This window comes from Hemiscyllium ocellatum, chromosome 3 (assembly GCF_020745735.1).
Source record: "Hemiscyllium ocellatum isolate sHemOce1 chromosome 3, sHemOce1.pat.X.cur, whole genome shotgun sequence".
Taxonomy (NCBI): Eukaryota; Metazoa; Chordata; class Chondrichthyes; order Orectolobiformes; family Hemiscylliidae; genus Hemiscyllium; species Hemiscyllium ocellatum.
In genome coordinates this window covers 68,017,768-68,032,093 of record NC_083403.1, presented here as the reverse complement: position 1 = coordinate 68,032,093, position 14,326 = coordinate 68,017,768, and the positions used below count along the sequence as shown (strand labels likewise).

General features: G+C 41.2%; 1 protein-coding gene across 2 annotated transcripts in view; it reads right to left on the bottom strand.

Moving 5' to 3' along the window:
• Window positions 1–14,326, bottom strand: part of tube1 (tubulin, epsilon 1) — a 43,373-nt gene that overhangs the window by 21,283 nt on the left and 7,764 nt on the right. For both annotated transcript variants that reach the window (XR_009640962.1, XM_060821118.1), the window contains exons 2-6: window positions 12,264–12,337; window positions 11,480–11,532; window positions 11,188–11,248; window positions 10,755–10,870; window positions 3,681–3,802 (exon numbers count right to left, since the gene is read on the bottom strand). Coding sequence is in view for 1 of the 2 variants with exons in the window: in XM_060821118.1 (XP_060677101.1) it covers window positions 3,681–3,802; window positions 10,755–10,870; window positions 11,188–11,248; window positions 11,480–11,532; window positions 12,264–12,337 (426 nt within the window). In the remaining variant the exon portion in view is untranslated. The remainder of the gene's footprint in view (window positions 1–3,680; window positions 3,803–10,754; window positions 10,871–11,187; window positions 11,249–11,479; window positions 11,533–12,263; window positions 12,338–14,326) is intronic.

Below are 14,326 nucleotides of genomic sequence, written 5' to 3'. Positions count from 1 at the left end.
GGCGAATGGGCTACGGTCAGCCCTGTAGGTTCATGGTAACTAGTCAGGGAAACTGCACAGAAAGTCATCAATTGGAAATGTCTATCCAACTCAGTCAAGGACGTGAGCAATTGTCAAATAAGGTAGGGTTATCACAAGCCACTGCGGTGGCGTGGAGACCAGGAAACTATATTGTTGGGATTGTGGACAGCATTCTGGATACCGATAGGACAACAATTGTACAATAGACCTGAAAGTGCCTGCCAACATGTCCGGAGTGGGCAGGGCAATTATTTAATTTTGTGAGGCAACAATCTTCACTTTTGTGAGATGCGAAACCCTTCAAAGATCAATAGCAGTAAGTAGATGCCCACATAATATAGGTGAAAGGCTTGTGTTCACACAATACTGTATGTGAACCTTAGGTATTGATTTACTGTGTGGAGTACAAATCCTGGCTCCAAGCTCTTGACTAATTCCTGCAACATCATAAATCACTCCCACTGGATTGCCGGGATGCACATGCAATGTATTGTAACCTGGAAAGATTCACCTTAATTATCAACATATTAATCACCATCCAGAGTCCCATAGCCCGTTCATTTCACACCTTGGACCATGAAACATCTGATAGCTAAACTGTGCTTTCTTTCTTGTAGTTACATGAGCTCAAGCAGCTCATGAAAAGTCAATCCATATTTACAAACGTGAGTAAAAATCAAAAGAATTGTGGATGTTGTAAATCAGAGACAAAAACAGAAATTGCAGGATAAACTCAGCAGGTCTGGCAGTATCTGTGGAGAAAAATCAGAGTTAACGTTTTGGGTTGAGTGCGTCTTTGGTTTTGTCCCTGATTTACAAATATAAGGATGTATTTACAATGAAATTTCACCAGCGTGCCCTGAGAAGACATTCATCTTCCATTGCCTTCCATTATGTCTCTGTATAGTCTCAAGCTCTGAAGCTTGGGTGGATGGAGTCTGCTCTACAGCGGAGCCTGTCACACTTGTAGTTTTGGGCAGGTGACCCTAGGGATAGTTGCAGCTCAAGAGCCAAGAACACTGTCCTGAGAGGAGACTCCATGGTGCCCTGTGCGCTCCTTCTCCAGCTCAGTGCCAACAGACACCGCCCTGTCTCTTTGTGGGAAAGCAGTATCTGAAGTGAAGGTACAGTACCTCATCATCTTGCTGTTGGTGCCAATGGCTAGAGCAATGGACAACAGATCTGTGTTTATATTCAGAGTGTGCTGTACCTGGCTCTCCACTGCAGATGCCAACAGGTCTATGAAAGCACCAAGGTGCTCACATACTAAAAGGCAGCAGGGTACCAAAATCGGAGGTGTCTCAGTGACTTAGAACCTGAGCCAGTTTGCCCAGTGACTTTGACAAACGGATCAGCTTTTCCTGCCTCAGCTTGCGCCCATGTCACTAATTGCCTTCCCTATGCCCAATGCTGAAGAGGTGTCTGACATCTGGCAGTCATAGGAGAGCTAGCAATTTGGGACTTTTCTTCCTCAATCAGCAGCTGAGATGTGGCAGTGATGTGCTCACCAGCATGTGCTCCCAGCTCTAACCTAGCTAAACTATTCACCAGAGGTTAAATATCTGAGGCAGTAGAGGGTGCCTTGGTGGTGCATCCTCTGAAGGATTTGTAGCTTCTTCATCAGAGATGATGAGGAGATGACCTGTGGGGCTGTCCTCTTGCAGGTGGGTACTGCTCAAATTTGCAGGTATTGCAAAAAAAGTGGCAAAACTTCGGGCATGTTAAGAGTACATTGACAGTGATGGTAATCTCATGGGATAGCAGCATTGTAATGGATAATAGTTCTTATTTGGCTGCAAGGACATTGAGGCTTTAGTATCACACATGAACTGTCATAGTCAGAGCTAGGCAGTGCAAGGATTCTCTTTTTGTAAATGGAGAGGCAAATATAGGGCATCTCACCACTCAGCATGGCCCAGTCTGGCCTGTTGTGGGCCTGAAAAGAGACAAAGGGAGGATTGAGTGAGACAAAAGGGGCTGGCATTGCTGTTAGCGCTGATACACGTAAAGAAACATTGGTGAGGTGACCTGAGCGAGTGCATGCATCAGCAGCTCAAAACCATGCAGAGTTAGTAGTCGGGATGTGACTGGGGTTGGTGAGAGTGAGTGAGCAATGATGTTGCATGCTATTGTCACAGTGGTAGGCCATGAGCTTCAGTGGGTGGTAGGTGCAGTGGCAGAGATAAAATGAGTGAGGTAGCAGAGGTGGGACTTACCCTCGTGGACTAGGAAAGTTCATTGACTTTGTTGTAGTATTGTTACACGTTAGTCTGCACTGCTGACACCTCACTGACTGTGGTGGTAACTGCGGATTAAGCTCCCAGGGTCTGGAGCCATTATCTTCTCAGTTGGTTCGAAAAGAAAAAAGGATGATCCTCACCTGCAACAATCCATTCACCAGGACCTCCAAGTCCCTGTTGGCAAATTGGAGAACAAGCTTGCCTCTGTCTGTCATTTCTGGGTACTTTTTATGACAAAGCACTCATGCAGGGCAGCTCTGGGCTAACTTTGCTTGAGCTGGTGCACAACTGCATTTTCGAGATGATCCTGGCCCTGTGAATCTCAAGAGGCCCAGCAGTGGCAAGTACATTTGCCTTTGGCAAGACAGAAGATAAAATGAACGGGATGCCATAGGGGCACGGTGCATAGCTACCAAGAAGAGTTTTAAAGAATAGCAAGAGAAATCATTTTAGGGCTCATGGAGAGAAATCCTTGAAGAAACTCAAAAGAAATCTGATTTCAGGTGAAATGCAGCCCCATGCCCCCGAGGGAAGTTCAGGCCAATGAAAAGTTATCCTCTGGGTCATAATGCATTGTGGGTGGGCTGCAGTGATAAAGCGTGGGAGTTCTGTGCCTTATTGTTTGAAAACGTCTAGAGCTGTCAGCTAATCTGATTGGTTGGCAGCTCCAGAATCATCAAAGCTCTACCGTGAGCACTACATGCAGGTTCATGAAGGAAATCCAATGAAATCTGGGGTAAGGAAGTCTGGGTATTTTAAGATTTGAGGGAGTGAGGTTTATAATACATGCATGTAGGAATGAAGGAGTGATGTCTTCTTGAATTGGGCGGCTTGCAATATAGCTCCCAATTGGCAAAGGAACCTTCTAAAATAATATTCTCTTCATTCATGCCTTTTTAAATATTAAAAGGGGAAATAATAGGATTTCCACTCCCACCTGCCTGCCCATGACAAACACTTTCTGGTATATTATCAGGATCAACTGGATTTTAAGTAAGCTCATTTCACTCTTCAAATCCTTCCCCTGAAATCTGCACTTCCAAAAGGCCAAAGATGCTGCATTAATTGATACTTCCTTAAGTAGATATGTGCATTTTTTTCATATAGATTATCAGGTGAAACAGAACAAAGGCAACTAAATGAAGTTATTAGTATAGAACAGCCACGATTTAACTGAATGGTAGAACAGCATGGAGGGATTAACACCCAACTCTTGTTCCAACATCTTGTATTTGTTGAGTAGGTTGAGAACATTTATTTCATTATATATAGTCAAACATGGAAATGTTCCCTCTAACCACTTGACTTTTTAAGCAAAATTGGATAGTTCAAAATTAATAATTTACTTCTAGTTTCTAACAAATTCAAAATAGGAATTGGCAGTGTCTTGAGAAGGCTTTGCACAGAGATAGTACTCACCTCCACCCATTGAGTGAATTAAAAAAAAGCACTGTAAACAATCACAGTGTTCAGCTGTTTTTCGGATTACGTCTAGAATACGATCACGGTACTGGCAACCATATTGTCTATTTCCAACAGCCCTGAGGAAAAAAATTAATCAGAAAGTACACATGAAGTGACAGAACTACGTACACTACTAAAACATAATTGTTTTCCAAGTTTGTCAGATTTTAATTCAAAAATTAATTCAGAAAGTGTTCCATGAACATCATTACTCTGTGTACATTATTTACTAACTCTCTTTAGGGCTGATGTTTCCATGCTCCTGGCAATGAAGGAATCAATGTAACACACAAATATTTATTGAGACCGGAAATGAAATCTTAATAGCTATTGATTCCATTTCTATCCAGTTCTTTCAGAAATATTAACTAGAATAATTAACTTCAAAGTTTCATATTCTAAACCTTTCTTTTAATGTTTTAACTTTTGGGAAAGCAAATCTTAGCAGGACTTATATACTTAATGATAAAGTCCTAGGGAGTGTTGCTGAACAAAGAGTGTTCGGAATACAGGTTCATAGCTCCTGGAAAGTGGAGTCGCAGGTAGATACGATAGTGAAGAAGGCACTTGGTATGCTTTCCTTTATTGTTGATAGTATTGAGTAAAGGAGTTGGGAGGTCACGTTACTGCTGTACAGTTCATTGGTAAAGCCACGGTTGGAATGTTGCATGCAATTCTGGTCTCCTTCCTATTGGAAAGATGTTGTGAAACTTAAAAGGGTTCAGAAAAGATTTACAAGGATGTTGCCAGTGTGGTGCCCACATCCAATTCGTGAATGATTACACACGCACACAGTCCTTTACTCACTCACCTTGCAAACTAGAGTCTTCTGCCTCTCACCCATGACCTGTGCACATTCACTCACCTTACACTCACCTGTCCTCTGTTTCTCACTTATATTGCACACTCACTCACCCCCGACCCACACTCACTTTTTCAACCCATTGCTCACTACCTTTCTGTACTCCATTGTCCTTGCACACTCACCCACTGTCTCTCACTCACCTTGCATACTCACTTATCTTTCGCACTTCAGTCACTTTTACTTGTTATTTATTTGTGGGGTCTGAATGTTATTAGCTAAGACAGCCTTCATTCCCCATCTCTAGTTGCCCTTGAGAAGGTGTTGGTAAGCTGCCTTCTTGAACTGCTGTAGTCCATGTGCTGTAGGTTGACCCACAATGCCCTTAAGGAGTGAATTCCAGGATTTTGTCCCAATCCTTTTGGAATATTGCATTCAATTCTGGTCTCCTTGCTTTAGGAAAGATGTTTTGAAATTTGAAAGGGTTCTGAAAAGATTCACAAGGAGGGTTTGAGATATAGGGAGAGGCTGAATAGGCTGAGGCTATTTTCCCTGGAGCATCACAGGCAGATGGGAAAAAGTGAGGACTGCAGATGCTGGAGACCAGTGTTGAAAAATGTGGTGCTGGAAAAACACAGCAGGCCAGGCAGCATCCGAGGAGCAGGAGAATCGACGTTTTGGGCATAAGCCCTTCTTCAGGAATCCTGAAGAAGGGCTTATGCCCGAAACGTTGATTCTCCAACTCCTCGGATGCTGCCTGGCCTGCTGTGTTTTTCCAGCACCCCAGTTTTCAACGTCAGAGGCAGATGGGCAACTTTATAAGTTTATAAAGGCATGAGGGATGTGGATAAGGTGAATAGCCAAGATCTTTCACCCCAGGATATGGGAGTCTAAAACTTAGCAGCCAAGGTTTAAGGTTCAGAGGAAAGAGTTAAAAGGGTCCTAAGGGGCAACATTTTCACACAGAGGGTGACCCATGCATAGAATGAACTGTCACAGGAAGTGATGGAAGCTGGTACAATTACAACATTTACAAGGCATTGGATGGGTATATAAACAGGAGGGGTTTAGAGGGATATGGGTCAAATGCTAGCAAATGGGAATAGATTAATTTAGGATATCTGGTCAGCATGGATGAGTTGGACCAAAGGGTATGTTTTCATACTGTACATCTCCATGATTTTATAACACCGAAGGAAGAGTGATGTATTTGCAAGTCAGAATGGTGTATGACTTTAAGGGAAACTTGGAGATGGTGGTGTTCCCATGAAACTGCTGCCCTTTTCCTTTCAGATGGAAGTGGTCATGTCTAAGGATCTTTGGTAAATTGTCATAGTGCCTCTCGTGGATCATACAGGCTGTCAGCACTGAGAGTCAGTGGTGGAGGGAATAGTAATTTGTGGATGTGATGCCATCAAGTAGATTGCTTTGTTCTGGATGGGTTCAAACTTCTTAAGGGCTGTTGAAGCTGCATTCATCCAGGCAAGTGGTGAGCATTTCATCACGTTCCTGCCTTGTGAGATATAGACATTGACAGGCTTTAGGTAGTCAGGAGGAGAGTTATATTCTACAAATGTCTGAGCCCCTGACCTGTTCTTGTAGCCACAGTACTGATATGATGAATCCAGTTCAGTTTCTGCTCAATGGTAACCACCAATGGTAACCAATGGTAGTAGGGAGATGTGGTGATGGTCCTACCATTGGGTGTCAAAGGACAGTAGTTAGCGTTGATGAGGAGTCATCTAGACTTGAAATGTTAGCTTGTGCTCGCTCACTCCATGGATGCTGACTGACTCTCTGTGATGAAGCAGCCGAAGATGTTTGGGCAAGGACAGTACACTAAGGAATACATACAGAGATGCCTTACAGCTGAGATGATTGATCTCCAATCACCACGAAAATCTTCCTTTCTGTCAGGTCTGACTCAAATTGGCAGTTCGCTTTACCCTTATTCACATTGTTTCCAGTTTTGCTAATACCACACTCAGTCAAATTGGCCTCAATGTCAAGCGTAGTCACTTTCACCTCATCTCTTCTGTTCCTGTTTGAACCAAGGCTGTAAAGAGGTCAGAAGCTGAGCGATCATGGCAGAACCCAAACTGGGTTATTGCTCAGCAGATACTGATCGATAGCACCTTCCATCGCTTTACTGAAAATTGAGAGTGGACTGATAGGGCAGTAATTGGCTAGGTTGGATTTGTCATGTTTTGTGTATAGGGAACATACATAGTCAATGTTTACATGGTCAGATAGAGATGAGTGTTGTAGCTGGTATTGGAAAAGCTTGGCTAAGGGTGCCACATGTTCTGTTGCTCAAGTCTTCAGTACTATTGTCAGAATGTTGTTAGTGCCAATAGTCTTTGCAGCATCCAATGGCTCCAAACATTTCATAAAATCACATGGAGTAAATCAAATTGGCTGAAGATAGATGTATGATGCTGGTGACCAGTGGATGAGGTACAGATAGATTATGCATTCAGCACTTCTGACTGAAGACTGGTGTGAATGCCTCAGCTTTATCTTTTGTACTGACGTGCTCTCTTATTATTGAGAATGGGGATGCTAACAGAGCGTCCTCCTCCACTGAGTTATTTAATTATCTAAAAACATTCACAACCAGCTGTGGCAGGGCAGCAGAGCTTAAAAGTTGTGGAATTGCTTAGCTCTGTCTCTCACTTGCTACTAATGATGTTTGGCATGCAAGTAGTCCTATTTTGTAGCTTCACCAGGTTGACACCTTATTTTTGGCTATGCCCAGTGTTGTTCTTGGCATTTCTTTCTGCTGGTTTCACTGATCTAAGGCTAATCCCCTGGTTTGGTGGTATTGGTAGAATGGGAATACAGTGGGTCACGAGGTTGTAGATTGTGATGGATTGGATTTTGTTGCTAATAGCCCACGTCCAATCTTCAGTTGTTAAATCTGTTCATTGAACAGGGTGATAGTTTTTGTGGCACTGTCATGTATTTTTAATGTTAAGACTGGACTTTGTCTCTACAAGGACAATGCGGTGGTCTCTCTTACCAATGCTGTCATAGATAGAAGCATCAGTAACAGGCAGATTGATGAGGATAAGGTCATGTTTTTCCCACACCACCTGCCACAAACCCAATTAGTCTAGCAATGTCCTTTAGGACCCGACCAGCTCAGTTAGTACCAGTGCGGCTAAGCCACGTGTTGGATGTTGTAATCCCCCACCCAGGGTATGTTTTGTACATTGTACAGAGTACATTAATCTTTCACCCAGAGTATATTCCTTGACATCTGAAAATGTGTTGCTGGTTAAAGCACAGCAGGTTAGGCAGCATCCAAGGAACAGGAAATTCGACGTTTCGGGCATAAGCCTTTCATCAGGAATGACTCATTCCTGATGAAGGGCTTATGCCCGAAACGTCGAATTTCCTGTTCCTTGGATGCTGCCTAACCTGCTGGGCTTTAACCAGCAACACATTTTCAGCTGTGATCTCCAGCATTTGCAGACCTCATTTTTTACCCGTATATTCCTTGACATCCTTAGTTCTTCCTCCAAGTGTTGTTCAATACAGAGGAATATTAATTCACCAGCTTAGCAAGGGCAGTATACAGTAATCAGCAGAAGGTTTCCTTGCTCATGTTTGACCAGATGCCATGACACTTCATGAGGTCTACAGAACAGGTGAGCATGCAAGGTTTGTGAGGGACCCGAGGCCTCTCCACTTCCCTGGCTATCAAGACCTTCAGCCTAATCCATCGCCTTTCAAATTATACTTAACCAAAAATGCAAAATAATGTTTTTCCTGAGTTAGTTCTGCTGCTTTACATTTGTCGTTTAAGTTAATGAGTTCATTCTTTGCATTTTCTGTCACTGAGATTCAGGATTACTGCTGGAGCAAATTTCATTTTTTGCAAATGAAAGGCAGGGGAAAGAAATGCTAAAATGTGCACCCAATCCATCCTGCCACACACCCGCATGCAAGAACATTGGACAACCCTGGTCAACAGACAGGAATGTCAGGAGAACTGTGTTAAGTAAAAGGGGAACTAGAGAGAGAATAGGGTCCCTCAAAGATCAGCAAGGCAGCCTCAGGGTGGAGCTGCAGGAGATGGGGGAAGATACTAAACGAGTATTTTGCATCAGTGTTTACTGTGGACAAGGCCATGGAAGATAAAGAATGTGGGGAAATTGATAGTGAGATCTTGAAAAATGCCAAATTACAGAGGAGGTGGTGCTAGATGTCTTGAAACACGAAAAGTGAATAAATCACCAGGACCTAATCAGGTGTACCCTTGAACTCTGTGGGAAGCGATTGCTGGGCCTCTTGCTGAGATATATGGATCATCAATAGTCGCAGGTGAGGTGCCAGAAGACTGGAGGTTGGTTAACGTGGCACCATACATTTTAAGAAAGGTGGTTAAAAAAAAAGGGACAAAAGCCTGACATTGATAGTGGGCAAATTGTTGGAGGGAATCATGAAGGACAGGATTTACATGTATATGGAAAGGCAAGGACTGATTAGGGACAGTCAGCATGGTTTTATGCATGGAAAATCATGTCTCACAAACTTGATTGAGTTTTTTGAAGAAGTAACAAAGAGGATTGATGAGGGTAGAGCAGTGGACGTGATCTATATAGACTTCAGTAAGGGGTTTGACAAGGTTCCTCATGGGAGACTGGTTAGTAAGGTTAGACCTCATGGTATACAGAGAGAACTAGCCATTTGGACACAGAACTGGCTCGAAGATAGAAGACACAGAGTGGTGGTTGGGGGGTTGTTTTTCAGACTGGAGGCCTGTGACTAATGGAGTGCCCAAGATTGGTGCTGGGTCCACTATTTTTCATCATTTATATAAATGATTTGGGTGTGAACATAGGAGGTATAGTTAGTAAGTTTGCAGATGACATCAAAATTGGAAGTATAATAGGCAGAGAAGAAGGTTACCTCAGAGTACAATGGGTTCTTGATCAGATGAACCAAAAGGCAGATGGAGTTTAATTTAGATAAATGCTGCATTTTGGAAAAGCAAATCAGAGCAGGACTTATGCACTTAATGGTAAGGTCCTAGGAGTGTCTCTGAACAAAAAAGACCTTGGAGAGCAGGTTCATAGTTCCTTGAAAGTGGAGTCTAAGGCAGATAAGACAGTGAAGAAGGTGTTTGGTATGCTTTCCTTTATTGGTCACATTATTGAGTTGAGGAGTTGGGAGGTCATGGTGCAGTTGTACAGGATATTGATTACCACTTTTGGAATATTGTACGCAATTCTAGTCTCCTTCCTTTCGGAAGGATGTTGTGAAACTTGGAAGAGTTCTGAAAATATTTACAAGGATGTTGCCAGGGTTGGAGGATTTGAGCAAAGGGAGAGACTGAATAGGCTGGGGCTGTTTTCCCTGGAGCATCAGAGGCTGAGGGATGACCTTTTAGAGGCTTAGAAAATCATGGGGGAAATGAATAGGATAAATAGACAAAGTCTTTTCCCGGAGGTTGGGGAGTCCAGAACTAGAGGACATAGGTTTAGGGTGAGAGGTGCATTTTATATCTTTTCCCTAAGGGCAACTTGCTCATACAGAGCGTGGTACATGTATGGAATGAGCTGCCAGATGAAATGTACAATTGCAACATTTAAAAGGCATCTGGATGGGTATATGAATAGGAAGGGTTTAGAAAGATATGGGTCAGGTGCTGGCAAATGGGACTAGATTAGGTTAGGATATTTGGCTGGCATGGATGAGTTGGATCAAAGGGTCTGTTTCCATGCTGCACATCTCTAGGACTCTAAATATGTTAAATAATACTTACAAAAATTAACTAGAACAGGTTCTCCCATAGTAGTGGTAAGGACCAGTTGGAGCAGCTGTTCAATCATTCCTTACAGGCTCTCAGAACACTCGTTATTCTAATCTCACAGATTTGCACCTCTCCCAGCCACTTCACAGTTAACAATTTTCAAGCCTCAAACTGGAGTCACAGTGGGAAAGGGTTTGGTAAATACTGATCAGAATACTATTGTTTTATGGTAGATAAGGCCAAGACTACAAATATGTTCATCTAACTAAGAAATAAATTTAATATTGACAATCAACCAAAAAAAACTAACTTAAACAATTACAATGTACATAATATAGACAAAAACATTTGGAGTGTATCAAATGTAGTTAAATGCTAAGCTGGTGGATTTACAAAACAGATTGACTGGATATGGAGGGTCCAATCGTCTTTAATCATCATTTATCTATTCATTAGGTTTTCTTACCAATTATTACCGGAACCAGATACGTCAGTTATAAGTTGTTTACTGTCAAAAACGTCCCTCAATGGACCCTGAAGTAATTCATTAACGACACCTTCTTCCATGTCAATGAGTACTGCCTAAAAGATGAAAATATGTACTTGACAGAAGTTCAACTTTCACATTAATATTTATATCATTAACATTAATATCAGAACCAATGAGTTGCATACATTAAACTAATTTAGAACACATGAAACCATAATAAATTGATGATATAAAGTTTAAAACTATAAAACAAAAGTAAACCAGATCATTGCCAGAACGTTCATTTGTCTATTTATCCCATCATTTTCCTGCATAAAGTGAATCTTCCAACAAGAAATGCTTGCAGTCAATAGACAATTACTACTTCAACGTCAAGTTATAATTGTACACGATAAGTAAAGATCTTTACCCGAGCTTTAAGAGATCGAATTTTTCCTTTATGAAGATTTGTATCATCTCCATTAGTAGATCTACGAAATAATGAATTCATAAAACAGGTGATTGGGATCGTTTTTGAAATAATTAAGTAAAGAAAATTACATCAGAAAAATATTACTGCCGATCTATTTGTAATTATCATTTTTACTATGGCATCAGTCAGCATCATTTCAAATTTATTGTGAATTTTCAAGGTAGGAAAATGTTCTGGTCTTTACAATATTTTCAATTTTAACAGATTCATGCAAAACTAAATTCCTTACCTTGTATCCACATTTCTAAAGAAGTTACCAAGTGCTTCATCATAGATGCCTCTCTAAATTAGAAACAGAATTAATCAATTTACTCTTTCAAAAACTGTACAATGATAATGGCAAAGGCTCAGTGGCGAGCACTGCTGCCTCACAGTGCCAGGGACCCAGGTTTGATTCCTGCCTTGCGTGACTGTCTGTGTGAAGTTTGCACATTCTCCCAGTGTCTGCGTGGGTTTCCTACAGATGCTCCGGTTTCCTCCCACAGTCCAAAGATGCACAGGTTAGGTGAATTGGCCATGTTAAATTGCCCATAGTGTTAGGTGCATTAGTCAGGGGTAAATATAGGGTAGGGGAATTGGTCTGGATGGGTTACTCTTCGGAGGGTTGGTGTGGACTTGTTGGACCAAATGGCCTGTTTTCATACTGTAGGGAATCTAATCTAATCAGCTATTGTAAAATCTAACCAATTCCTTTATCCAAGTAATAAAAGCTCCTATATTAAGATACAAGTAATCAAGTCAAAATAATATGTACTTAATTTGTCGAAAACTCTTAAGGGGAGTGGAACAAGTCACTTTTACTTTATTAATTAGCAACTTATGAAATCATGCCAGTTGTTGAAAGCTTTCTGTACTTTGCATATACAGTATTCCTGACTAATATTTTCTTCCACCACTCCAAATGTCATGAGATCACATCTGAGTATAGTCCCATGGGTTGTAGGTGTTAAGCGATGTCTAAATATATTTCTATTTCCACTTGGAAAAAATCATGAGTATCACTGCTTATTTACCTTATTCACATTTGCATGCTCTCGTAAAACCAAGTCCCAGAATCTGCAGCCAACTTGATTGCCACATTGGCCCACTGGCAAGAGTGAAAACATGAAATTATTGTTTGCAAAAATACCACCAATGTATACCTTTCTGATTCTATGTTTGGGACTTATTCAAAGGTAGTAGGGGAGGCGGGGGGGGAAAGAGGTAAGCGGGGAGAACGCCGAGAATTAGTTCCTTACACACAAATTTCAGGTATTAAGTAATATTCCATACTTGCAGTGAATTTCATGTCTGTATTACATTTGTTATGCCATTAAGTTGATTAAAGTTGCAATCCAATATGAGTCATATGCTCCAAGTTCAGGAGATACCCAAGTACTGGGAACATTTCTCATTAGGTGTGCTTAGTGCTAAACATTCTAATGGTGGCAGGACACAGTGTCATTGCATACACTGGCATGTGACAAAACAAGATTCAATCACAAATAGTTTTAGAATTTGCAAACACACTCAGCTGTAGTCAATTGCACGTCTGTTGTCCAACAAATAATAACCAATAAAATTAACAATATGCTTCAGTATATGCTTATTATTTTGTACAAGATGCATAATATCCTGTTAGACATTAGTCACTTATTTCAATAAGGAACAATCCTTTCAGAGAAAAATAATAAATAAATAAAATGAATCATTAATATATGCAACTTCAATCACCTTCTGAAAAGAAAGGGGTGGCACGGTGGCTCAGTGGTTAGCACTTCTGCCTCACAGCACCAGAGACCTGGGGTCAATTCCCACCTCGGGCAACTGTCTATGTGGAGTTTGCACATTCTCCCAGTGTCTGCGTGGATTTCCTCCAGGTGCTCCAGTTTCCTCCCACAGTCCAAAGATATGCAGGTCAGATGAATTGGCTATGCTAAATTGCCCGTGGTGTTAGGTGGATTAGTCAGGGGTAAATATAGGGGGATGGATTTCTCTTCGGAGGGTCGGTGTGGACTTGTTAGGCCGAAAGGCCTGTTTCCAGACTGTAAGGAATCTAATCTAATCTAATCAAGAAAATGAATTGGATCACTGAGGTGTTTTCAAATTGTTTGCTTTTCTTTCAAGCCCTACTGCATACCTGGGTGACCTCAGAATCAAATCATGTAGCTCCCAAAAGACTGAAAGAAATTTTCCCAGATTGTTTTGCACAAATGAAAGCAATTGAACACATCTTCATTAATTCATTCACTCGGAAGTACTTACTCATATCATTAAATTTATGTTTTACTATATTGATTGCATGCTGTTCTCCCATTGTTAATTTTAAAGTCATAATGCCAATTTGTGTTTTTCATATAATTCATTATCTTATACATATCTTCAAGACTAATCCTCCGACACATCTGAATCCCACGTCTCTTCAAACTACCAATGTGATTCTGACTCCTAACACTCAGGGCTGAATTTTGAATTGCCATGGTGAGAGATGTGGATGTGGCACTGGATCTGCCATCTCTAGGACAATTTGGAATTTTCAAAGGGTCTAATGGAGGAACTTGCTCACCAGCAATTAATGGACCCCAACGTAACAAATAAGCTTGTTAAGAGGCCTGTATGGGAGAGAATGTAATTTAAATCTTCCAGATGAACCCAAATAATTTAGTGCTATTTAGTGCACAGATGTAGAGGTTATTATAAAATAAAGCAAAGTAAAATGTTTCCATCTGTGCTTGTGTACGAAATTTAAGGGTCAATTGTCACTGGGTAAAGTGGCAGATGGAGTTTAATTTAGATAAATGCAAGGTGCTGTGTTTTGGAAAAGCAAACCAGAACAGGACTTATACATTTAATGGTAAGGTCCAATGGAGTGTTGCTGAACAGAGGCCTTGGAGTGCAAGTTCATAATTCCTTGAAAGTAGAGTTGCTGGTAGATTGGACAGTAAAGAAGATGGTTGGTATGTTTTCCTTTATTGGACAGAACATTTAGAGTTGGGAGGCGATGTTGCAGTTGTACAGGACATTAGTTAGGCCTTGTTTGGAATATTGCTTGCAATTCTGGTGTCCTTCCTACTGGAAAAATGTTGTGAAACTTGAA